Source organism: Mus caroli, unplaced genomic scaffold (genome assembly GCF_978045245.1).
Source record: "Mus caroli unplaced genomic scaffold, Mus_caroli_1 scaffold_18, whole genome shotgun sequence".
In the NCBI taxonomy this organism is placed as follows: domain Eukaryota; kingdom Metazoa; phylum Chordata; class Mammalia; order Rodentia; family Muridae; genus Mus; species Mus caroli.
The window spans coordinates 61,354,392-61,379,675 of NW_028227273.1; the positions used below are offsets into that span (position 1 = coordinate 61,354,392).

The 25,284-nt window shown below is 47.5% G+C and overlaps 1 protein-coding gene across 1 annotated transcript; it reads right to left on the reverse strand.

The window, feature by feature from the left end:
- Cyp4f22 (cytochrome P450 family 4 subfamily F member 22) lies at positions 1-25,011 on the reverse strand. Its single transcript, XM_021185868.2, has 12 exons — positions 24,730-25,011; positions 22,415-22,559; positions 13,070-13,123; positions 12,271-12,398; positions 11,980-12,104; positions 10,641-10,908; positions 7,107-7,173; positions 6,866-6,995; positions 3,417-3,550; positions 1,995-2,059; positions 1,313-1,395; positions 1-861 (listed from the first exon to the last, which is right to left on the reverse strand). Exons 1-12 carry the CDS (start codon positions 24,949-24,951, stop codon positions 684-686), a joined length of 1,599 nt encoding a protein of 532 aa, XP_021041527.1. The 5' UTR covers positions 24,952-25,011; the 3' UTR covers positions 1-683.
- Positions 25,012-25,284: the final 273 nt, after the last annotated feature.

Sequence of the window (25,284 nt, forward strand, 5' to 3'; positions counted from 1 at the left end):
CAGTGTCTGGATCCTCTTGCTTTTACTCTCACTCTTAAAATTGAGAAAACTCAAGCAAAGGGACGGTGACCAAGAAGGAAGGGGCTTGCAAGGGTCCAGGTTTACAAAACAACAAAGCAAACAGCCTAAATCCTGAGAGCTTGAACTGTCCTTTCATGGAGCTGTGGGTCTTGGGAAAGGATGTTGAAGATTCGGGACTGCAACCTCAGGCTCCGGCTTCTAAATCCTCCATTTAGAAGCTAACTTGGGCATAGACAGAGGGAAAGCCAGAGGATACAACCCCAGTGGTGAGTCTTAGGTCCAAGTTTCTGTGAGCTGGGCCAAGGAATCAGAATCCGCAGGGCCAGGGTAATCTGACTGGGGCGTGGCCTAGGCCCGAGTGGGGCGTGGCCTAGAATCTTTCCCTCAAACTGAGGGAGGGTGACAGTAATTCAAAGCGGAATTTCGACCTCAGGGGATAGAATCAAATCCCAAGGGTGGAATCTTGTCCTGAGATTCGAAGTCAGCACCAACAAGATGCTCCTCTACAAAGCTTCGTCCTCCAGTACCTTCGAGGAGCATAGTCAACGCCCTCAATATCTTGGGGGCGGATCCAGGCTATTGGAGGTGTGATCTAGGCCTGAGCGGGTGGAGCCTGAATCCCTGAATCCCTGAATCCCAGGATCCGCGGAGCAAGGGCGCACTCAGGCCCGTGAGGGTAGAGGCTCTACATTGAGCCAAAGGCCGTTCTCCGTGCGTAGAATAAGCTCCGGCTTCCTCCGCACCTTGTGGGTTCGGTCCACGCTCAGGCGGAAGCGCAGCAGTGTCAGCGCCACGACCACACGCATCTCTGCCATGGCAAAGCTCTGCCCGATGCAGTTCCTGAAGGAAGGGTTCAAATGAGACTCAAGAATTCTTAGGATGTGCAACACTGGACTCAAACGTTCAAATCCTAACACACAGCTCATCCTAACACACAGCTCAAATCCTAACACAGAGCTTACTACTGCATCCTGACAGATGAGCGCCCTTATTAAGCTTCAGTTCCTTCCTCTGCCGAACCCGAAAGATGACAGCATCACAGAGCTATTGGAAGTATGTGAGCCCAGAAGCCGGGGTCCGACATACTGGAGGGGTACCCTGTTCTCAAGGACGGAATTGCAGTCTGATTCGGAACCTCTTGGTTCAGTTAGGGAAGCAGAGGGGACTTGAGTTGCCTAAAATTACTCGTGGGTGTCGCTTGGTCCCTGCTTCCATGGGGCACACTCCTGATCCGACAATGACTCCGCCCCTCCCATTTGTAGTGATGTTTGGGGTTAGTATGGGTCCTTACCTGGGACCTGCTGAGAAAGGTACGAAGGCCAGTGGAGAGCGCTGCTGTGGGGTGTCCGGGTCAAAACGGTAAGGATTGTATACCTAGACAAGATTGCCTGGGTGAGTCTGAGGACTGTTCCAACCATCCAGCCCACCCGCACCTCAACATCTGAGGACCTCTATAGCTGGAACACCTTGGGGCCATTTGTTCCAATCTATCACACACACTTCAAACTATTCATGCCTGTCTCCTGTTGTCACGCACCCAGGCTCTTTTTCTACCTCAGGGCTTTTGCACTTAATGTCTTCTCAGCCTTGAACAGGCCTGTTCTTCATACTCATTAGGTCTCAGTTCAAACATTACCTTCTCTTTGGGGCCTCTCTGGATTCCTTGAGAGTAATTCCTCCCACTTCATCTCTTTGTACCTCCTTAGAACATTTAGCAATGCCCAAAATGTTCTTATCTATTGGCTAGTTGTCGTGAGCTTTACTTTAAGGTCCATGAGGGCATAGGCAGTGTGTCGTTATAGGTTATCACTGCTAAGCACAGAAGTGTAACACACAGTAGGTGCTCAGTGACTATTTATTGGCCTTGTGAATTAACAAGGACTGAGTGAGTCAGTGGGTAACAGCAGGGCCAGTCCCTGCAAGTAGGCCTAAGAAGGAGCCATGGCCATGGGACAACAAAAGCAGGAACTTACCTTAGAGTCAGGCCACACTATGGGGTTGTGGTGGGTCCCGTAGATGCTGACCAAGCAGATAATTCCTGGGGAGGAGGGGAACAGTTGGAATCAGTGGGGCCCACGGGAGTCTCTGGAAACACACACACACCCCTCAGCTCTTCCTGCAGTCATACGATGGATCCCTGTGAGCCAGCTGACACTTCCTGTCCATCCTTCTGTGAAAACATTTGCTGCTCTTTCTACTCTCTCTGCCCCTTTCTAGCCCTTCCACATGCCCTCACTGTCCATACAAGATGACAGTATTGCTCCTGCCACTTCCCTTGGCTCCCTTCTTCCCTTCGGGTAGAGTCGGGTGCCTGTTTTTGGCACTCAAAACACACACCATCTGCACTCTGAAGTTCTGTTCCATACACACACTTGCTCTTACATCTTGGAGAACGTGGCCTTCCATGTTTCCTCCCTGGACTTCAAAGACGTGGGGCCTCTCCTTAGAGACTGGGTGGTACTTAGGCCTGAGCTCCCAGCATGACCACAAACACAACTTGATTCTCGGGAAGTAGATAGCATCTAAACAAACCTGACCCTCGAGTCCAGCCCCTCCCAAAATGTTCAGCATGTAAAAGTGCTTTCTGTGAAATCCAGAAGACAAGGGTTCAAGCCTTAGAACTCATGGTAAAAGAAGAGAAAACTGCTGAAAACTGTCCTCTGGCCTTCCTATATGTGTGTGCACACCTGCACGCCATCAGCAGCAGCAGCAGCAGCCTTTTTTTTTTTTTAAGACGCTGACCTTCTGTCTTTCAGGCCTACCCAGATCCAGCCCCGCCTCACCCTCTCCTTCCTTTCCACCTGGATACAGGCCCGTCTAGCTCCTCTGTGCACATCTAGGTTTCCCTCTGATGATTAGTTTTGTCAAGTTGCTACAATATAGAATCACCTGAAAAGGGGGTCTCTGGGAGGGATTGCCTGGATTTAATTGGTCTATAGGCATGCCAGTAAGAAATTTTCTTTTTTTTTAATTTATTTTTATTTTATATGAACTTAGTGTGTGAGAGAGTGTGCGTTTATACATGACACATGTGTAAGGGTCAGAAGTGAGTGTCAGATTCCCTAGTACTGGAGTTATACGTGGTTGTGAACTACCCAACAATGTGCTTAGAACTAAACTCAGGTCCTCTGGCAGAGTAGACTAAGTATTTCATGTCTCTGTCACTCTGACTCCTCTGCCACAACAGATTATAACCAGGAATCGCTTTACCCCTAAAGTTCCTTTTGTTGGGTTATATTACCACATCGATAGGAAATGAAACTAAGACATCCTCATCATCCCCAAAGCAACACATACCCAGGGGTCTTTCCCATCACAGGGACCCTGCACCCACAGCAGGCATGGCCAGACCCCTGCGAACAGTGCCACAGCATTAAAGGAGACAGAGCAGGCACCTTTGGGGATGACACGTCCATCTGGCAGCTTGATGTCCTCTGTGCAGCGACGAGAGATGAGGGTCACAGGTGGGAACTGGCGAAGGCTCTCCTTGATACACATGGTGGTGAAGGGCAACTGAGTGAGGTCATCCCTGAAGAGAAAGGAACTGTGACTCCCTGAACACATGCACATATGCAGGTACCCACACACGCACACGCACACATACACACGCACGCACACACACGAATGTCTATGGAGGGCCAGTACAGAGATCCGAATGGCCAGAGCTTGTGCAATTTGCACATGTCCCAAGTGGGTATCATGTGTATGACTGACCAGGAAAGAATGAAGATATTCTAAAGAGACACTCTATCCCTCGTTCTGACTATCAAGCTACTGAAGCAATGCAGTCCAGAAAACTGGAATGCCCCTGGGGATCTAATGCAGGGAGAGGGAGAAATGTTAAGGTTAGGCTACCCAGAAGGGAAACTTCTCTCCCAGAAGGAGACTTAAACCTGTTAGACCACGTTACAGAGGATATGATGGGCCATAGTTGGGACCACATCTTGACAAGGACTGCTTACCCACACATAATGCTGGCCTCTACTTAAGCTTTAACCTCACTGCAGACCCCAAAGGGGACTTGGGAAAAGTGTCACCGTCGCTCTCTATCATCTCCTGCCACCCCTTCCCAATATTGCCACACTGAATAGATTTCCACTTTCTGTTTTCCATTAGTAATTCGGCTGTTTTTAATTGTCTAATGGAGAATGAACCATGGTTTGTTGCAGACACAGGCCATGACCTCAAGAAGGCAGCAAGGTGGATCAGTGAGTTAAGAACCTTGTTGCCAACTCTGATTATCTGGGTTCGATCCTTGGGGAAGGAGAGAACTAATTCCTGCAGGTTGCCCTCTAACTTCCACATAGATGTGGTAGTACACACATGAGCGCACATGCACACACACACACACACACACACACAATCAATCAATCAATCAATCACTAGAAATAAGAAAAAAAAAAAAAGGAAGAGGTGACTGGGGATATAGCTCAGTGACAGTCCAATTGGTTGGTATTCATGAGGTCCTAGGTTCAGAAAAAACTATCTGGCCATTCACCAATCACAATATTGACAAATGAAAACAGAAAGCAATGGTCCTGGTTGCTGGGGCTGCCACTGGGCCCCAGACTAACCTACCATTGATGAATTGTATAATCATGGGAGATGTGAGGGCAGCTGGGAGCCTCAAAGTCACAGCAAGTTACTATTTTGTATGCATTCTTTCCAGATTTCATTTGTTGTGTTTTTTAAAATGCTTTATTACAGATTTCAGAATAGTTTATCATACTTGGGAGCCCAGATTAGACTAATTATAACTATTAGTTTATGGTCTAGTTCATTTTTTAAGATCAAGACACTGTGTGTGTGTGTGTGTGTGTGTGTGTGTGTGTGTGTGTGTTGTTTTGAGACAAGTTTTCGCTATATAGACCAAGCTAGTCTCTATCTCGTAGCACCCCTCCTGCCTCAACCTCCAGAATACTGGTGGTATTACAGTTGTGCATCACCACACCTAGCTCTAACAGGTTGGTTTGGGGCTTATCTGTCACACATATGCAAGTGCCCGTAGATGCCAGAAGAGGGCATCAGATCCCTGGAGCTGGAGTTAAAAGCAGTGGTGATCTGGCTGCCCAGTGTGGGTGCTAGGGTTGGACTTCGGGAGCACTGGAAGAGTAGCAGGCATCTTTAACCACTGTGCCCCTCTCCAGCCCTGACAGAAGCTCTGTGTTCCTGTTATAAAGAGCCAAAGAAACCCTTGTCATACAGATACCAATAGATATAAATAAACACGACCAAGAAAACAAAAGAGCACTTAGATCCTGGCAGGCATCATCTGCTGCTGGACTTCCTAGTCAGACCCTCTGCTGTCTCCCTTTGTTATGAAGGCAAAAGTGGCAGGATGTTTAGGGTACTGTGGTACCCAACTGACAGTCTTCCTGAAGGTGTACACAGAATGTGTGGGTTCATGTATACACTTAGGTATTTATCCACATGTCATGTGTGAATTACCTGTGGAAGCCAGAGGACTTCCAATGTCATTTCTCAGGCACCATGCACCATCTACTTTATTTGTGTATATTTGGACAAGGTCTCTCCTTGACCAAGAAGCCCCTAGACTTCTAGGGACCCCAGGGGTCCACCTGTCTCTACCCCCCCAGAATTGGGACGACAAGAGTTTGATATCATATCCAGCTGTGGTGTTTTGAATAAGAATGGGCGCTATCAGCTCATATATTTGAAATAATTAGGATGTGTGACCTTATCACAGGAAGTGTGTCACTGAGGATAGGCTTTGAGAGTTCAAGGGCCCAAAGCAGGGCAGTGTCTCTCTCTTCCTGCTGCCTATAGATCCAAGTGTACAACTCTTTACGCTCCTTCTCCAGCACCACGTCGGCCCGCACACTGCCATGCTTCCCATCGTGATGGAAATGAACTAAACCTCTGAAACTGTAAGCCAGCCCCAATTAAATTTTATAAGAGCTGCCGTGGTTATGGTGCCTCTTTACAGCAACAGAACACTGACTAAGACACCAGCTTTTATTTTCGAATGTATTTTCGTTCACATTTGCAAGACAAGCATTTTACCAATGGGACATCTCCCAAACTCTTTTTTTTTTTTTTTTTTTTGAAAGTGATTCAATTAGCCAAGGCTTGCCTCAGTTTCAATATGTAGACTAGGCTGGCCTTGAACTCCTGATCCCCCTGCTTCATCCTTTTAAAAGCCGAAATGTCAGGTGTGCCACCATGCCTGGCTTCAGTGCTGGGCTCTCTGTACCACTCAGAGCCAACTTTCATCTTAAGACTATCTTCCTGCTCTCTATTCTGCACTTCCTCTCTGCATCAATCACATGGCATGCCATTCCATCCCAAAGGGTGATGTGTCTAAAGGCACTATTTACAGGCCTTCGCTGCCCCATGCATATACTGAGCTTCACCATGTGACTTGCCTTCTCCACAATGTTTCTGTGCACATAGAACTTTTTTTACACTTCTGGAATCTGCATTGACAAGAACATGCCCCAGAGTAGCCCCAGATCCTAGGAGAGTTAGGAAGCACTTGGAGAAGACCTGAACCCAGCCAACAATTTGGAAGCAGCCTCACTCCATTCAACGAAGCCCAGTAGCCATGGAAATCTTGTGTAGGTCAAAGCTGTAACTAAATGCTTGCCCCAAGCCACTGAATTTGAGGGCTGTATGTTCTGTGGTGGGGCAGCAACAGCTGCTGCTGAAGTTGTCCTGGAAACTGCTGAACCAGGGTCAGGCATCACAATCATCCCGTTATGAGTTGGAACTCTGAAAGCTGCAGGGACTTGTCTAAGACCACACAATCAGAAAGTGGCAGCTCAGAGATTCACACCCAAGACTCATTTTCCTCCGTTCAGTCCTCCTGACCTGCCAAACTTACCAGTCCAGCTCTTCCAGCTCTCTGCCTTTCATGACTTCTTGGATCTCCTCCCGGCACTTCTCCTGGTACTCTGGATATTTTGCCAGGTTGAACAGTGCCCAGGACAGCCCACTAGATGTTGTGTCATGACCTGTGGGCAGACAGATGTCAGAAGATTAGAGTGTCCCCAGGGTATTTCCCCACAGCAGGAGGATGGTGGTACTTCTTCCCAGCGACCCTCAGCCTCACTCGGCATCCTTACCTTCAAACATGAAAGTATCTGCCTCAGCCCGGATGTCCTCATCAGATAATTCTTTCCCCTCTTCATCCTGAAATGGATAGTGTAGGATGCTGAGCTCACTGTACTCAATGTCTGTACCCCACTTCCTACATCCTAGGGGTGCCCCAAAGTCAGACAGACCTATTTCCCCATTTGCCTTTCTCATTTCTTTCTTCCTCTCTTTCTACTTTTATTTCTTACATTTATTCATTTATTGTATGCATACATTTATTTAGTGTGAGTATTTAGTACTCACACATGCTCACACTGTGTACGAATGCATACACTATGGTGCACCTGTGAGAATCAGAGGACAACTTGCTGAGATCATTTCTCACCTTCAAACATGTGGGTACCAGGGATTGAACCCAGGCTGCCAGGCTTTGCGGCAATCATATTTACCAGCTTAGCCATAGTCTCAGATTGTCTGTCTCTTTCACCCCACTCTATCAGAGACTCCATGTACAGCCCAGACTGGTCTCAAACTTGTGGTCCTCCTATCTCAGTCTCCCAAAAGTTGGAGTTACATATGTGTACCACTGTGCATGGCTTGCCATCCTGCCCTGCCCCTCTTAAACTAATGGGTGTGAATATTCCAGGCAGAGTGAAGGACACAACTTTCAAGGAAGACAAATGGGGGGAGGAGGAGGAATATCAAAGAGAGTTCATACAAGCATTGCTTGATAATTATGTTACAGTCCAAAAAACAAATTAGGAGGACAAAAAGATGGATTGAAAGGAAAAGGTGTCTCCTGCTCATCCCAATTGTCTGAGTTCAATTCTCAGAACCCGCATGGTATAAAAAGAGAATCAGCTTCTACAATCTGCCCTCTGACCTTCATTGTTTCACAGGTCATGAGGCCCAGAGTCGTCTCAAGTTCACAATCCTGTTTCAGCCTCCCAAGTCCTGGAATTGTGTGTCACCACAGCCAGCTATTCTAAGTTACCTAGAGAAAACTTAAGTCTACAAAAGGACCATCACCATTTTTGCATGCCACTGCTTCATCTTAATGCTGCACACCTGCAGTTACTGAGCAGCCCCTGACAAGCCCTTTATCCTCTGGGTAGCCAACAACTTTGTCATCATGTCTGATCAGCACCAAAATACAAGAGATGAGTACCGTGATCTCCATCAAATACCCTCTAAGTGGCAGAGCCATAGCTGGAATTCAGAACTATATCAAAAATTCCACGCAAGAAGCTGGGCACAGTGTCATACCCCTGTGATACAAGCACTGGGGACATGGAGGCAGGAGGATACGAAATTCAAAGTCATCCTCAGCTACACAATGTTTTTGAGGTTAGTATTGGCTAGATGAGACACTGCCTCAAAAAAAAAAAATAAGTAAAAATAAAGCAGCAAGAAAGAGAGATAGCTAAGAGTGCTTGCTGCTCTTATAGAAGACCTGGGTTTGGTTCTCAGCGCCTATATCAGGTAGCTTACAACTGTCTGTAACTCTAGTTCCAAGGAGTCTGACCCTCTTCTGGACTCTAAGGGTGTGTGTACTCAGGCACACACATGCACACATATTTAAAAGTATAATAAATGTTTAAAAAGAAAACACAAGGGGCTGGAGGGAGGGTTTTGAAGGTAAGAGCACTTGCAGTACAAATAGGAAGATCTGAGTTTAGATCTCCAACACCCATGTAAAAAAAAAAGAAAGAAAGAGAGAGAGAGAGAGAGAGAAGGAAGGAAGGAAGGAAGGAAGGAAGAAAGAAAGAAAGAAAGAAAGAAAGAAAGAAAGAAAGAAAGAAAGAAAGAAAGATAAAGAGAGAAAGAAAGAAAGAAAGAAAGAAAGAAAGAAAGAAAGAAAGATAAAGAGAGAAAGAAAGAAAGAAAGAAAGGAAGAAAGAAAGAAAGATAAAGAGAGAAAGAAAGAAAGATAAAGAGAGAAAGAAAGAAAGAGAAAGAAAGAAAGGAAGATGAAAGAGAAAGAGAGAAAGAAAGAGAGAGAGAAAGAAAGAAAGGAAGATGAAAGAGAAAGAGAGAAAGAAAGAGAGAGAGAAAGAAAGAAAGAAAGAAAGAAAGAAAGAAAGAAAGAAAGAAAGAAAGAAAGAAAGAAAGAAAGAAAATAAGCTGTGGCTTGGTGCGCATTGGGAACAGAGACACGCAGATCTCTATTGTTGGCTGGACAACCAAACTAGATGAAATGGCAAGACTCCAGTCCTATGAGAGACCCTGTCTCAAGACAGTAAGTCAGAGAACAAGAGGAAGACACCAAACTTTCTGCTCTGGCTTGCCAAATCCAAATGTGCCTGCATAGGCACCCACACCCACGCACTTACATGCACATCATACACACAAATCCACACAAGAATGAGCTGCAGTTGAATGATAGAGCACTTGCTTCATATTCTTTATGTCTGGCTTCAAGTCTCAGAACTCCAGTGATAATAAAAATAAGAGCCGTTTGGCTGGAAGTCTGCTTGGTGGTTACAAGCACCTGCCGCTCTTCTAATGATCCTCGTTCGCTTCCTAGCATCTTGTGTGCAATGGCTTCCAACCATCTGTAACTCCAGGGATCTCCTGCCCTCTTCTGACCTCCATGGGCATTGGAAATTGTATGCACATACCCACAAATACACACGTAATTAAAAACAAGAGTCTCTGCACCGGACCTACAAACACATTCTTGTCTACTTTAATACATGAATAGGAAACAGACTGGCTAGGCATGGTGGCATACATGTCATCTCGCCAGTCAGGAGGCTGAGAAGGACTGGAGAGTTTAAGTTTGAGGCCAACCTGAGAACTGGAAAGGGAAAGGACGGGGGTGGGGATAAATAGGATAAACTGGCAAGATGGCTCAGCAAGTGAAGGCACTTTGACACCAAGCCCAGTGGACCTGCCTGAGTTTCACTCCTAGGATCAGACCCACAGGGTTGAAGGAGAAAACCAACTCCCAGGAGTTGCCTTCTGACTTCCCACAAGGGCTCTGTAGCAGGCATGTCCACCCCAGATACAGAGAAAAACTCAAACACACACACACACACACACACACACACACACACACAAATAAATCAGTGTGACTGTTTTGTTTTGAGACAGGGTCTCAGTATGGAGCCCTGGCTGGGCTGTCCTGGATCTTCTTGCTTTATAGACTCCCCTGGCCCTAACTCACAGGACTCTGCCTTCTGAGTATTAGGATTAAAGGCATGTATCACATGCTTGGCCAATCACTGTAATTAAAAAGGTTTGTTTTAAAAGAAAGAAGCTGTGCATGTGTCCATACAGAGCTTAACTATTTGCACATAAGTTGTCCCAGCAGGACTCATAGCCAACTTTCTTACGGATACAGGGCTGTTCCACAGGACAAACCACACGCTAGACTATAATTACACTTTAGACATTAAATTAAAAGGACTGAAATACTCTGTTGTGACATCTGAATGAGCCTAACCGCATTATGTATCCACCCCTTACAGTAATTCCCATGACTTTGAGCATCTTTTCAGCAAAGAGTGCAATTCCCAGCTGGCCTCTAGGGGCAGGAGCCCGCTTCCACCAGTTCTCACCTTGGCCAGCAACAGCACATCTATGAAGTCCAAGGTCTTGCCCTGCTTGGCTTTCAGCCATGCCTCGGCGCCCTGCTGGCGCAGCGCCCGCCGCCGCTCCTGTATGACTTCAGTGGTGAAGTTGTGCACCGTGTCGCAGGCCTGACGGAAGCGCCTCCCATCGGCCGTAAGGTAGTACATGAAATCCAGGTAGTGATGCAAGCGGTATTGGCGCCGCACCACCAGAGCGCTCAGTTCAATAATGGAAGAAATGTAATCGCTCATTCTCCTGCAGAGAGAAGGGCTGTGAGCCACCTGCACGGCCCAGAGACACACTTGGGGCACAGAGTCTGTTGCATAACGACAAACAGAGGCTTTATATTAATCTATTTTGTTATATTTTAAAATTATTTTTTATGTTATGTGTATGCATGTTTGCCAGAGTGTATGTCTGTGCTGCGTGCATGTGTGTAGTGCCTTGAAAAGTCTCAAAGGAAGTGTGATCCACAGATGATTGTAATATGTATATATATGTGTGTGTGTGTATATGTATATGTACATATACATATGTGTGTGTGTGTATATATATATATACATATATATATATGTGAAAAGGAAGTGGGACAAGGAAGGAGAAAGTGGGTAAGGATGAAGAAAAATAACAATACAGGAAGAAGAGGAAGAAAAGGAAGAGGGAATAAGAGGGAAGAAGGGATAAGAAGGAGAGGAGGAGGGAAAAGAGAAAAGAGTAAGAACTATGAAATGAAGGACTGAGCTGAACACTTCTAGGCTACACCCGTCTGTGGAGAATGGGGAGAATAGCGCTTCCTGGGCATCTACTAAGCGTCAAGACACCAGCGGGCATTGGTTTGCTTACTTAATTATGTATTCATGTGGTTTTGTTTTGTTTGTTTGTTTGTTTGTTTGTTTTTGGCTTGCTTGCTTTTAAGATCAGTTCTTATGAGGTAGCCCAGGAAAGCCTAGAACTCACTCTGCAAGCTGGCCTTGACTCAGAGCAATCTGCCCACCTCAGCACTGAGATCATGTGCCACCGGGTTGTGTGACTGGCTTTCATTACCTTGTCCAGGCTTAACTCAAACTCAGAATCCTCTTGCCTCAACCTCTCACATGCTGAGATTAGGGATCCCAGGCATAGACTACCACACCCAGCCAAAGTCTCATTTAGTCCTTTTTATAAGAGAACTAAAGCTAAGAGAGGTCTTGTCACCTTGGGGCTTACCCAAGAAGAAAAAGAAAGAAAGCAAGGTTTCTTTCTAAGGGTGCATGGTCCTAGCTTGCATCACAGCAGGGACTGGCCCTCTCTCCTCCCACCCCCGCCCACCCTGGGGGCCAAACTTACTCCTGGCAGTCACTGTTGTAACTGAACACACATTTCTGAAGACTGTCCAGGGTCATAAGGCTGACATGCTCGAACATGTCAAAGGAGGTCACTGAGCCCTCTGCCAGATGTCGCCGCCATTTAGCCTGTAAGGGAGAAACAGGGTGAGCAGGCATGAAGAACCCAAACCACAAGCTGGTCAGACAGGAGCCAGGGAGGATCCTCACTGCCAATCCAGTCTACACACAGCAAGGGATGCTCCACTTCATTTGGCGGCCTCACCGGATGAAGCTACTAAGTCTTAGGACTCACGTGCATAATGTTCGTGCACTGGTTGAAAATCTTCATGTAGGGCTTCAGGATGTCAAAGTGGAAGGCAGGTGTGAGCAGGCGGCGGTGCCGGCTCCATTTGTTCCCTTTGCTGATCAGAAGTCCATCCCCTGAACACAGGAAAACAAGGCCAGAAGCTGGAGATCCTGCTGGAGCCTCCCCTCCCCCTGCTGAAGCCTGCTCCCCATCCCCTACCCCCACCCCACCCCGCTGAAGCTCTCCACGGAGCCCACACCCTTCCCTAATTCCCTGTGTTAAAGATAATCAGTATGGCTCCTGTTTCACTATGAGGTGTGCTTAGAGTCCATTGGAGAATCACAAGAGGAGGCACTGGCCCCATCTTCCCCAGCTGCCAACTGGTGCCTGCTTTCTGTGATCTCAGGTCACCCTAAGATTGAAAGGTTATAGGAAGTCCAAGCCCATGGATGAGACACGAAGGGGATCTTCAGCCCCAAGATACACACCAGATGGGGTTTTGGACTTGAACTACTGGGATAGGAATCTGGGACAATGCTAGACACCAGAAGGATAAGGACCTCCTTGAAGAACTCATCTAATGAGAAATTCAAGGGGCAGAGAAATATTAAAAATATAAAAGCCAGTTTGGGATCATATTGGGGGATGGGCGGTCATTTACCTTTTCTCTAGCCTAACATGCAATTCTGTGTTGCACTTTACAGTAAGATAGACTGACTTACCTTCCCTACTCTGAGTCCCCAGTACTCTTATTATGATGTCCCACACCCAAAACTCCAGCTCCATCGTCCCCTTCAGGACTTACCTAACCAAGGCTTCAGGAAGCTATAGAAAAACTCATCCTTGGGTGCAATGGCAGCTGTGGAGAGAGAAGCAGCAGTGAGGACTCCAGACAGCATTCTGCCCCTTGACCTCTGCTTCTGACTTTCTCAGGCCTCTTCTCTGGGCCCTTGCCTCCCATCTGGTTGTACCTTCACACCTTGAGAAATCTTACAACATGCTGATCTGAACTTGAGTCGCTCCTGCTCAGACACCTCCCATGGCTCACCACTGCTCTTGTAGAAGGAGCTTGGAGTTGGGTATGGTATAAATTATGCTTGTACCTTATGGTCTAACACCATGCTTGCAATCCAAGCAGTTGAGAGTCTAAGTCAGGAGGATTACTGTAAACTTCAGAACAGCATCAGTTATACGCATAGCGAGTTCCAAGCCAATGTGGGCTACTGTGTAATAATAGCTTTTCCTGGGAGATTGGGGGTAGGTGGTGGGAACCTTGCCTATATGACAGGATGCTTTCCTACCTGATGACCTGAGTTTAACACCTGGAACTCAGAAGGAAGAAGGAGAAAAATGACTCCCGCAAGTTGTCCTCTGGCATCCACATACATGATGTGGTACATACTTGTGCTATTGTACACACATGCATACACATACACACATACACCAAATTAATAAATATAAAAGAAATCCAAGCTTTAGAAAAATATCTGTCTGTCTGTCACCTATCTGTCTGTCTATCTATCTATGTTTGTGTTTGTAGGCACACACACACACATGCCCTGGCACTTGTATGGAGGTCAGAGGACAACTTGTAGGAGTCAATACTCCCCTTCCATCTGGGTCACAGAGATCAAATTCATTTTGTCAGGCTTGCCAGCAATCTCATTTACCTGCTGAGTCATCTCATTGGCCCTGAATGTTGGCCTTTCTTATATTAAAAAATAAAATAAAAAATAATCAAATCAAGTAAAAAGAATCCATTCTCAGCCTACCTCTGCTGGCTCTGCCTCACCCTATCCCTCATGCCTCTTCTGCTCAGCTCTTCAACCATCTCATAGCACACAGTCACTCACATCAGCCGCCTGCTGTGCTCCAGTGGGAGGGAGAGAGGGAGAGCACCTGTAACTGTCCATGCTCTTTGCTGCCAGCTCTGGCCATCTGAGTCACAGCAGTCCTCCTACAGACAGCCTTACTTTCCTTGTCTGTCTGCTATGCTGGCCCCAAGGGGATCTAATCTGTTGGCATTGACCTCGTCTTTGCCAAGCCACCCACTTGTCATTCTCATTTTCAAAGGGCTCATTTTCAAAGCCAGCTGTGACCAGCCCTAGTCCAGACTTTGCTCTAAGCAGACAGCGCAACCCTCTGAGCTCTTGCCACTCTGCCACACAGAACCAACAACACGGAGCTTCTCTGCTCCTAAACAATGTCAGGTGCCCCCTGGTGATCAGAAAGCATGCCTGTGTTCCCCAGAGTTCTCATGCTGAGACAGAAGATTGACGTCAGCTTGTGATACACAGTGAGATTCTTTTAGTTGGTAAGGCCTGAGTTTGCTCCCCAGAACCCATATTTAAACAGTAACAAGAAAGTCAATGAGAGTGTGAGTGGGCAGGTGAGATGACTCGATGGATAAAGGGGCTTATGGCCAAACCTGAACGCCTAAGTTCCCATCTCGGGTTCCACAAGGTGGAAAGAACCAACCTGTGTGGCTTGTTCTCTGACCTCTTCACATGTGTTGTGGCACTAGAGTGTCTCTGCTCCCCTCTCCACATCCCAGCATTGTGGGGATGAAGAGAAGTAAATGACTGGAACTCATGGGACAGCCAGCTTTGCCTGCTTGGCAAACCCAAGGCCAATGAGAGATCCTGTCTCAAAAATAAAGTGGATGGAACCTGAGAAAAGACAGCTGAGGTTGTCCTCTGACCTCCACGTGTACACATGCATGTATACATAACCCCCCAACTAACACACACACACACACACACACACACACCCCAAAACCTGGATGTTGCCCAAGTCACAAGTTACAGAATCAGGAAGGCCCCATTTTCCTTTTCTAACCCACAACCACCAGGTTTTCTGGCTGAATCCGGCTACCATAACTGCCAGGGAAATTGACATGGCAGGTTTGGCTGAGCTTACACTAATGAGGCAGATCAGGCTGTCCTACAGCAAGGCGCTGGGCTGTTTCCTGCTACTGATGGCTTTGGATAAAAGCCTGCATGATACTGCTGCTTATTTGTGTGGAGTGCAAGCTTTGCAGTGCACTCTAGGAAGTAACCCCATGTCACCGTGAGACACCAGTGCTATTTGGCATATCAGGTTCAGAACATCAGGGGGTCCCAGATCTTTGTAGATGATGTTACAAAGACTGCTAACAGCAGAAACCCAGAGAAATCAAAGCTGATGCAATGAGAAAGTTTTAGTGGTGTGAACCTGCAAGCCCAGGAGGAGGGAAGTTTGGAAGTTCAAGATCACCTTGAGCTACATAGTAAGTTCAAAGCCAGCCTGGGACACCTGAGACTCTACCAAAAAAAATCTTTCATTCAGTGAATGAATGAACCAAAGGGTAGATGGATGGCAGAAAAAATAAGAGTTGGGAAAATGGCTCTGAAAGTAAGAGCACTTGTCGTATAAGCAGGAGGACTGAGAGTTGGTCCCAGAACCCAGGGGAAAAAAATCATGGGCAGGGAGATGATTCTGTGGGTAAAGGTACTGTCTTAGGGTTTCTTTTCCTGCACAAACATCATGACCAAGAAGCAAGATGGGGAGGAAAGGGTTTATTCGGCTTACACTTCCATACTGCTGTTCATCACCAAGGAAATCAGGACCGGAACTCAAGCAGGTTAGAAAGCAGGAGCTGAAGCAGAGGCCATGGAGGGATGTTCCTTACTGGCTTGCTTCTCCTGGCTTGCTCAGTCTGCTCTCTTATAGAACCCAAGATTACCAGCCCAGAGATGGCACCACCCATAAGGGGCCCTCCCCCTTGATCACTAATTGAGAAAATGCCTTACAGTTGGATCTCATGGAGGCATTTCCCCAACTGAAGCTCCTTTCTTTGTGATAACTCCAGCCTGTGTCACGTTGACACAAAACCAGCCAGTACAGGTACTTATCACCAAGCCTAAAGACCTGAGTTAGATCCTCAGAAACCCTATGATTAAAGGAGAGAATAGATTCTTGCAAGCCGTTCTCTCACCTCTGCATATGTGGTGCTCACGTCTGCCCCAACACACATACGAAATACATAGATAAATAATAATTATAATTATAAAAAACAAATCAGACATGGCTGCATCCACCTGTGACCCCAGTGCTAGAGTGAAGACAGAATATCTAAGGCTCACAGGCCACCAGCCTAGCTGAAAGCATTAAGCCTCAGGTTTGATAAGAACATGCTCCTTGTACTACAAGTGTACACAGTCACATGTACATGTATGCACACACACACACACATACACACATGCATACTTATTCTTAGTTTCAAAAGAATAAAGCAAAGAAAGGGAGGGAAGGAGAAATGAATATTGGATGGATGGATGAATGGATGGATGAATAGTTGAAGCTGGTGGGTGGATAGATGTGGGACCGTAAAAGGCAGCCTGCTTTCTGGTTGAGTTAGGTTTAAACCCTGGAGACCCAGCAGGTGCTCCTGCTAGAGACAGAAGTTGTTTGCCCCACCCACCCCCCACCCCACCCCCACCCCCCCACCCCCACACCAGATACCAGGCCCCTGACACCTGAGGCCTCAGCTCCATAATTCTGTGGCCATCAGTAATGTAGGGCAACACCCCAAGCCCCTGGTAGTCTGTCTGGATTCCACCCCCACAGTTACCTGGCAACAGCCAGCTAGGCCTGGCCCACTCTAAAAGGGGCTGCTTGCTCCCTCCTCTCTCTCTCTTACCCTTACTCTCTTACTCTTGCCTCTCTCTTTTGCTCCCCCTCTCTCCACATTCCCTTCTCTCCTCTTTCCACATGGCCATGGCCGGCCTCTACTTCTCTACTCTCCCTGTCCCTGCATTTCTCTGCCTCTACTACCCTCTTAACTCCCCTTCCCACCATGACAATAAGTGCCTTAACACCATGAAAGCCTCTTCTTTTCAGGAACAATGGAGCAGTAATCTGTCAGTAAGGAAAACCAGGGACTAATCTCTGGGTGGAAGGTCCAGGAAGGACTTCCAGGTCCCAGGAGGAAAAGGCAGACACAAGGAAAGAGGGGAAGAGTTTTCTGCCATGCTTCAGAAGAAGAAGCCAGCAACCATGTAAGATCTCAAAACAAAGTTGTCACATAGGCCACTCCTACAGGGGGGGCTAGAGGAGTTTAGCAGCTGAAGTTTAGGACAGGTGGGAGAGACTGAGATGAGAAACTGATAAGGGCACACTTTTCCAGATGGGAGATAGCAGCACCCAGCAATTGTGCCAGTAGGCAAGTTGTAAAGGAACAAACTGTGTGTGAGTGTGTGTGTGTGTGTGTGTGTGTGTGTGTGTGTGTGTGTGTGTGTTTTGTCCAAGGATCCGAGGATTCAAGGGAAGTCAGGTGGGGGCCGGTAGCATGGTCACCTCCCGGTGCAAAGGTGGTTGAGTAAAACTACACACAACACATGTATGCATGTATACATGAATGGATGGATGATTGAGAGGGTAGATGGACAGATGAGGGGATAAGTATGTAGACAGATGTGTGGCTGTTCAGCCAGATGGATGGATGGATGGATGGATGGATGGATGGATGGATGGATGGATGGGTAGGTGCATGGGTGGATGGATGAATGGATGGATGGATGGATGGATGGATGGATGGATGGATGGATAGATGGATGGGTGGGGTGGATGGATGGGTGGGTGGGTAGATGGATGGGTGGGTGGATGGATGGGTGGGTGGGTGGATGGATGATTACATCCTCCTTGTACACCATAGAAAGGTTTGAGTGGAGAGACATCCAAAAAAGGAATTATGTACACCCAATGTGACTCAGCTACCAATGCGCACTCCCCTCCCTGCATTGGCAAACTATATGCACAGTCATCCTTCATGAGCACACCCCTTCTGTTTCCTTTCTGTGCACAGCCCATGCAAGGTGATGCCGTGACCTAAGGATGGCTCAGCTCCACTCCCTGCCTTCAGGAGCTCCTGGGTAGGGTGGGAAAGGGAAGGAGAGATCCACACCAGACAAAAGGTGGAGACAGTGCCAGGTGCCATGAAAGCCACATGGGAAGGCTGCTGGAGGTCAGAAGAGGCTTCCTGTGTGGGAGGGGAACCGAAAGACGGGTGGCAGGACAGTCACCTCTCTCCTCTCTTAGTTTTAGGTCCAGGCTAAAGTAGTCAGGGCGTTTTACTGACCTCCAGAGCTGTTTCACTGCTGCCTGCTTCATATGCCTGCCATTGGCCCTAGCACCGCAGGATAAAGTGCAAGCCCATCCACTTTTTGGTCCAGCTTCTACTCATTCAACTCATTCTACTCATTCAACGCTCAGCCTCATTTCCTACTTCCCATGAACATGCCTTCCACTCCATCCAAGCCTGGTTACCTGAATTCCCATAATGCCTTCTAACGTCTGTATCTTTGGACTGACAAGCCTCTCTATCTTGAACTCTATACCTGCCTAACTCTTATACATTCTTCAAAGCTTCACTTTATTGACCCTTTTTCCAGGAAGCTCTTTGCTTTCCCATCCTCTGTCCCCTCCCCAACTCTATCACTGTCCTTCCATGATGGCCATGCCTGGTAGAGGAGAAACTGCCTCTACCAAGCTGGTAATGCCACATCAAAGGAAAAGGTTTCAAAAAAAAAAAAATTCCCGCAACATGGTGTCCTGCTCAGAGGTGCTCGTACACACAAAACTGTCTTAGCACTTTGGCCTGGGGCCAGACTCGTTATGTAAACCAAGTTAGACAGTTCACCACTCTAGCCCTCCATCTTACTGTCTTCTTTAAAAAGAAATGACACTTACATACGTGTGTGTGTGTGTGTGTGTGTGTGTGTGTGCCAAGCAAGATATGAAGGTAAAGGTCAAAGGACAACTTGTGAGAGGAGCTTCTCTCTCTCCTTCCATCCTGGGGACTCTGGGGACACTCAAGTCACCAGGCTTGGCCGCAAGCATTTTCCTTCCATCCTGGCACTGGGCAGCTGCTCCTTGAATCTGCACATGTGTCAGGGAGTGATGAACCAACAGCTGGCTGGTCCGTTACTAGGATTACAATTGTCACTTATTGGTAGCAAACACTTGAGAGAGGGAGACTTGGGAAGCCTGTCAGTGAACAATGAATCACAGCCATTTGCTGAACAACAGCAAGGGAATTCCTTAAAAACCAAACTATAGGGATAGGGAGTATGGTTCAGTAAGTAAGACTTGTCCCCACAAGTGTGAGGACCTGGGTTCAGGTCTCCTGGAGCCATTTAAGGCCAGACACTCCCACACTCCCACAGTGAGATGGGAGGTAGGGATAGGTGAAGGTCCCTGGCCAACAGCAATGAACAAGAGACCCTGGACCCAAAAGCAGGTAAAGCTGCTTGCTTCTAAGCCCCACACTCATATGCATAAACCTGCATATACAAATAAAAATTAACACAGCATTTTTAAGTCAAATATAGGACTATGGAGACTGGGTTCAGTAGCAGAGTGTTTGCCTACCATGCTCAAGGCCCTGAGTTCCAAATCCAATATCAGGGGACGAAAGGTAGAGGAGGGCCAGCAAGATGTCTCAGTGGCTAAAGGCACCTGCCACACAGGCCAAACAACCTGACTTTGATCCCTGGGACCTACATGGTAGGAGAACTGATTGGCACAAGGTGTTCTCTGATCTACACACACACACACACACACACACACACACACACACACAAACACATATAATAAAAATCAATCTTATTATGCATGACAGGAGCTCCAAGAGGATCTATCCAGCAGCTAGACTGAAACATATTCAGAGACTCACAGCCAAACATTGGACAGAGGTTGGGGACTCTTATGGAAGACTGTGGGAGGATTGAAAGCCCTGAAGAGGATAGGAACTCCACAGGAAAATCAACAGAGTCAACTCACCTGGACCTCTGGGAGCTCTCAGAGACTGAGCCTTCAGCCAAAGAGCATACATGGGCTGGAATGGGGCCCCTGCACATATGTAACATATGTACAACTCAGTCTCCATGGCTGCCTTGTCTGGCCTCAGTGGAAGAGGACATGCCTAATCCAGCAAAGACTTGATGTGCCAGGGTTGGGGGAGAGATACCCAGGGAATGTTTCACCCTCTCAGAGGAGAGGGGGAGAGAGGAGGTGGAGGGACTATGGGAGAGGGGCAGCATTTGGGATGTTAATTTTTTAAAAGAAGAAATAATAGGACAAAAAGCAGGCTGGGGGTGTGGAGTGAGGGTGGGCATGAGAGTGAAGCCTTATGTGTAAGTGTCCTCGGGTGTGGGTGGGGTGGGTGTGAGAGTACAGCCCTGTGTGTAAGTGTTCCTGGGTGCTGACGGGATGGGCCTGAGAGTGCAGCCCTGTGTGTAAATGTCTCCAGTTGCATTGTTCAAAGCAGCTAGCATAAAGTGACTAATGAAAATGGGATCCATCTATACAATGGATCATAAAGAGAGCACAAGACTGAACTGTACAACAGTGCGGGTGAACCTGGAAGACAAGAGGCTGACTGAGAAACCAGACACCAAAGCATCTAGAAGCATCAAGGCCCTCTGGGAGAAAGCAGGTTACAGGAGCCAGGAGATACAGCAGGGAGGAACCAGAGCAGCCCTGCCTCACAGCACAAGCTGTGTAGGTTGGTGGAAAAGCTTCAAAACTAGAGAGTAAGTTGTTGCACAACCTTGTGAACACACCCAGTCATCACAGATGGTTCACCTACAAACACTGCACTGTACACTGGGTCAGCTCCTCAATAGGAAGAGCACACAGCCGGGTGTGTGTACATCCTGGCCAACAGTGGCAGTGACGGGTGGCCAGGCCCACAGCGAGGAAGCTGCTGAGACCCCATCCTCCACTCCAGGCTGACTGGGCTCCATTCAGTCCCTCTCAGCTCTCCATCTGGCTCCTGTGGAGGCAGCCAGGGCTACAGACCCAAGCGGGGAAGAAAGAGGAGAGGGAACCAGCCATGTTTGCCAAGTGCCTCAGCACAGTTGAGGCTCTCTTTGGAGAATTCAGCCTAGGAACCTGATGGTGGGAGGAGAAGAAGAAGAGGAGGAGGAAGAGAAGGAGGAGGAGAAGGGAGAGTGAGAGAGAAAGACAAGAGAAAAGACAGTAGAAGAGGATAAAAAAACCAGTAAGGTAGCTTCCTATGAGGGTAAAGGAGCTTGCTACTGAGCTTGAAGGCCTCAGCTCCACCCTCCGGACTCACATGGGGAAGGAGAGAAGTGACTTCCACAATATTATGGATCTATGAACACACACACACACTAAAATGTAGTAATAGACATTTTTTTCTTGGTTTATTTGAGACAGGGTTTCTCTGTGTAGCCCTGGCTGTCCTGGAACTCACTCTGTAGACCAGGCTGGCCTCAAACTCAGAAATCCGCCTGCCTCTGCCTCCCAAGTGCTGGGATCAAAGGTGTGCGCCACCACTGCCCAGCCGTAATAAACATTTTTAAGGCACAAGAAAACAGAGTGATAGCACACACCTGAGCAAATCATTGGTGTGAGCCAGCCTGAGCTACAAAGAGAGACCCTGTCTCCAAGTACCAAACTGTGGTTCTGACACCCCAGCAGCAAAGTGAAACACAGAATCACACCCAACAGTCTACTCTTGGCTATGAAGATGCTCAGCTCCGTGCAAGGCTATGCTGAGGACCCATTCCAAGGGGAATGAGCCTGAATAGACTCACCCACCCTGAAGGATTAGGACTGAAAATGGCACACCTAGAAAATAGACCCCTGGGTGATTATGGAAGACTTCCTGGAAGAAGGAGCCCTTGGAGCAGAGTGTTGAGGATGTGAGAACTCATCCGGCACACTTGGGATAAGTGGTGACAGCAGACAGGGGTACTAGCTTCTGTTTCCCTGCCAGCAGGCTGCCCACTGGGCCGCCGAAATGCTTGGTCATGGTAGGCATGCCACAGTCTTAATGAATGGACTGTCATGGCCTACAACTGAACAACAATTACTTACCAAAACCTTGAATAAGTCAGTTGCTTAGATGTGACTCCAGCAGGTGCGCCTAAAACTTACAACGTTCCTGAAACTCTTGCACACCACCCCACAATTGTCCATGTTCTCACAAGCTACTTTGCCCGCCCCGGTTTGGTGAACTTCTATCCATCCCTCAAACCCCTACTCAAGGCACACTCCCTGTGGGGCACCCACATGTCTGTAACCCTAGAAGGGTTCTGGGAGTTTCAAGTTGACTCATCCCTCTGAGGTCCAACCTGCCTACCTGAGGCACCCAACACAGGCTTGATGTAGTCAGGATGAACAAGCACCAGGAGAGGCAGGAAAGGTCCAACCCATGCCAGGATGATGTGGTGCATGGTATCCAGCACCTTCTTCTCGTTTTGAAGGCCCTTCTCGTTGGGAAGATACTGTGGCAGATAGAAAGGGGCAATGAGGACCTGACAGCTCGGCTTAGTCTGTCCCTCCCTCCCCCTCCACTCCCTCCCTCCCTCCCTCTCACTACTCTCTCTCCCCTCTAGAACACCAAAGGCAAAGACGTGGTGCCTTGCTGAGCTTCCCTGAGTTGCTCCCCACTCTAAAACAAGAAAGAACAATGGGGCTGGGGCGTGGCTCAGGGATAGAGCTCCTGACCAGAATCCCCCAGTGAGGGTCTGGGGACATGCCTGTGGGGTAGAATGTGTGAGATGTTGCCTCATATGTGTGAGAGCCTGGATTCCAAAGCCAGCATAGGAGAGAGAGAGAGAGAGAGAGAGAGAGAGAGAGAGAGAGAGAGAGAGAGAGAGAGAGAGAGAGAGAGAGAGAGAGAGAGATGCCCAGATCTGACTGGCCTGTGACTATGTGTGTAGGGAATAATTATCTTTATCCTTCCTCTAGATCAGTGGTTCTCAGTCTTCCTAATGCCACAACACTTTAATAAAGTTCCTCATGTTATGGTGACCTCCAACCATAAAATTATTTTCACTGCCACTCCATAACTGCAATTTTGCTACTGAAAACCATGATGTAAATATCTGTGTTTTCCAATGGTCTTAGACCATCCCTGTGAAAGGGCCATTCTATCTCTGAAGGGGTTGCAGCTCACAGGTTGAAAACCACTGCTCTACATGATAACAGGGAGCCGCAGTGGTACGTGAGCAAGAGAGGGTCGTGACTAGAATCCAGAAGATGGTCATTTCAAGGCCAGCCTAGATACAAAAGACAAGGTCTTTCTACGTTGCCCAAGACAAACTCCTAAGTTCAGGTGACCCTTCAGTAACTGGGACTAGAGGTTTGTGTTACCATGCCAACTAATCTTTGTGTCTTGAATGGGTTGTAGCCATGGTCCTAAGCTGGGCTTCTCAGTTCTTGCTTAGCTCCTTAACTTTTTAAAGAGACCCTTGGTGTCTCAGACAAGATTGCTCACAACTGTAATCTCAACACTCATGAGGCTAAGGCAAGAGGACTCACTGCGATCTTGAGGCTAGCCTGGGATGCATATGAATTCCAGACCAATCTGAGCTGAGTGAGACTCTGTCTCAATGGAAAAATTAAAAACCAAAATAGGTAGTCAGGCATGCTGACATATGTCTGTAATCCCAGCACTCAAGAGACTGAGGCAAGAAGATTATGAGTTTGAGGTTAGCCTGGCCTACATGACAAGACTTTGTTTAAAAACAAACAAACAAACAAATAAACAAATGCAAGGAGAGAGTTTGAATCCCAGTGTAACATCATAGCATTCCAATAATGATGGTGTCCACCTTTAGTGCCTTTAATTCCAGCCCTTGGGAGACAGACACACGCAGACCTGTGAGTTCAAGACCAGCCTGGTGTACATACCAAGTTCTAGGACAGTCAGAGCTACATAGAGAGATCATGTCTCAAAACAAAACAAACAAAAGAGTGAGAGTAGATTCACCGCAAGAGGTAAAGTTAAAAAACCAGAATCTCCAGGAGCCTCCTCCTTGCCCCCACTCTGAGCCCTGGACCCCAAATTTTGTGGGGACCAGTACTCCCCTGCTTCTAGTAGCTTTAGAACTATTTAAAAAAAAAAACCTTACCTTTTTTTAATTCTTTTTTATTTAGTTTTTAATAATTTATTATTTTATGTGCATTGGTATTTTGCCTACATGTATGTCTGTGTGAGAGCCTCAGATCTTGTTCCTGCAGATAATTATGAGCCAGACATATGTAGATGCATGGGAATTGAACCTGGGTCCTCTAGAAGAGCATTCAGTGCTTAACCACTGAGACATTCATTTCTCCAGCCTTTCTCCCCACCCCGGTTGCTGTTGTTGCTGTTCTAGGCATGGATAATTTTATTTAAAAAGCAATTGGTGTCCATAACTATACCGCCGCTATTGTACCCGTGGGTACATCTTGCCTGGCATTCAGCTCCAGTAAGACCACTGATGTCATTTAACCCCCAGTGGCCTGCGTTACAGCTTCCAAAACTATGAAAGCTAGCCAGCAGGAGACAGTTTATAGTCAACTCTGCCTCCTCCCAACTGTGTGACCCCGGGCAAATTGCTTGCCCTCTCTGAACTTTGGTCTCCTACTTCTAACCCAGCCTGCCCAGCTCTGCCCCTGCACACTCACCATGCTCATGTGACCCAGCAGCCAGTGGCGGCCTGGAGGCTCTGGGAAGCAGCTCAGCTTGCGACAGGTAATGCGGAAGTCACTAAATAATTTGAATACCCGCACCAGCAGGCGGAAGAAGAAGAAAAGGAGCAATAGCAGCAGAGCCGACACAACATACACTCGAAAGGCTGTCTTCTCCAGCCCCAGCAGCTGCAACAGGTAGTCGGTGAGGGGCAGCATCCTAAGAGACACACAGGAACCAATCAGCGAGGCTAGGAGAAACCCAGGCTCTAGCTTACTTGCTTCACACACAAAAGAGACTCAGCGTCTCTTCCAGCTGACCTACGACCTTCACTTTGTCAGCACAAACGTCTTTCTTAAAACAGACAAACAAACAAAAATCCAAAAAACAAAAACAAAAACAAACCCACTGTGGCCTGGCAGTGGTGGCACGCGCCTTTGTTCCCAGAACTCGGGAGGCAGAGGCAGGTGGATCACTGAGTTTGAGGCCAGCCTGGTCTACAGAGTGAGTTCCAGGACAGCCCAGGCTACACAGAGAAACCCTGTCCCCCA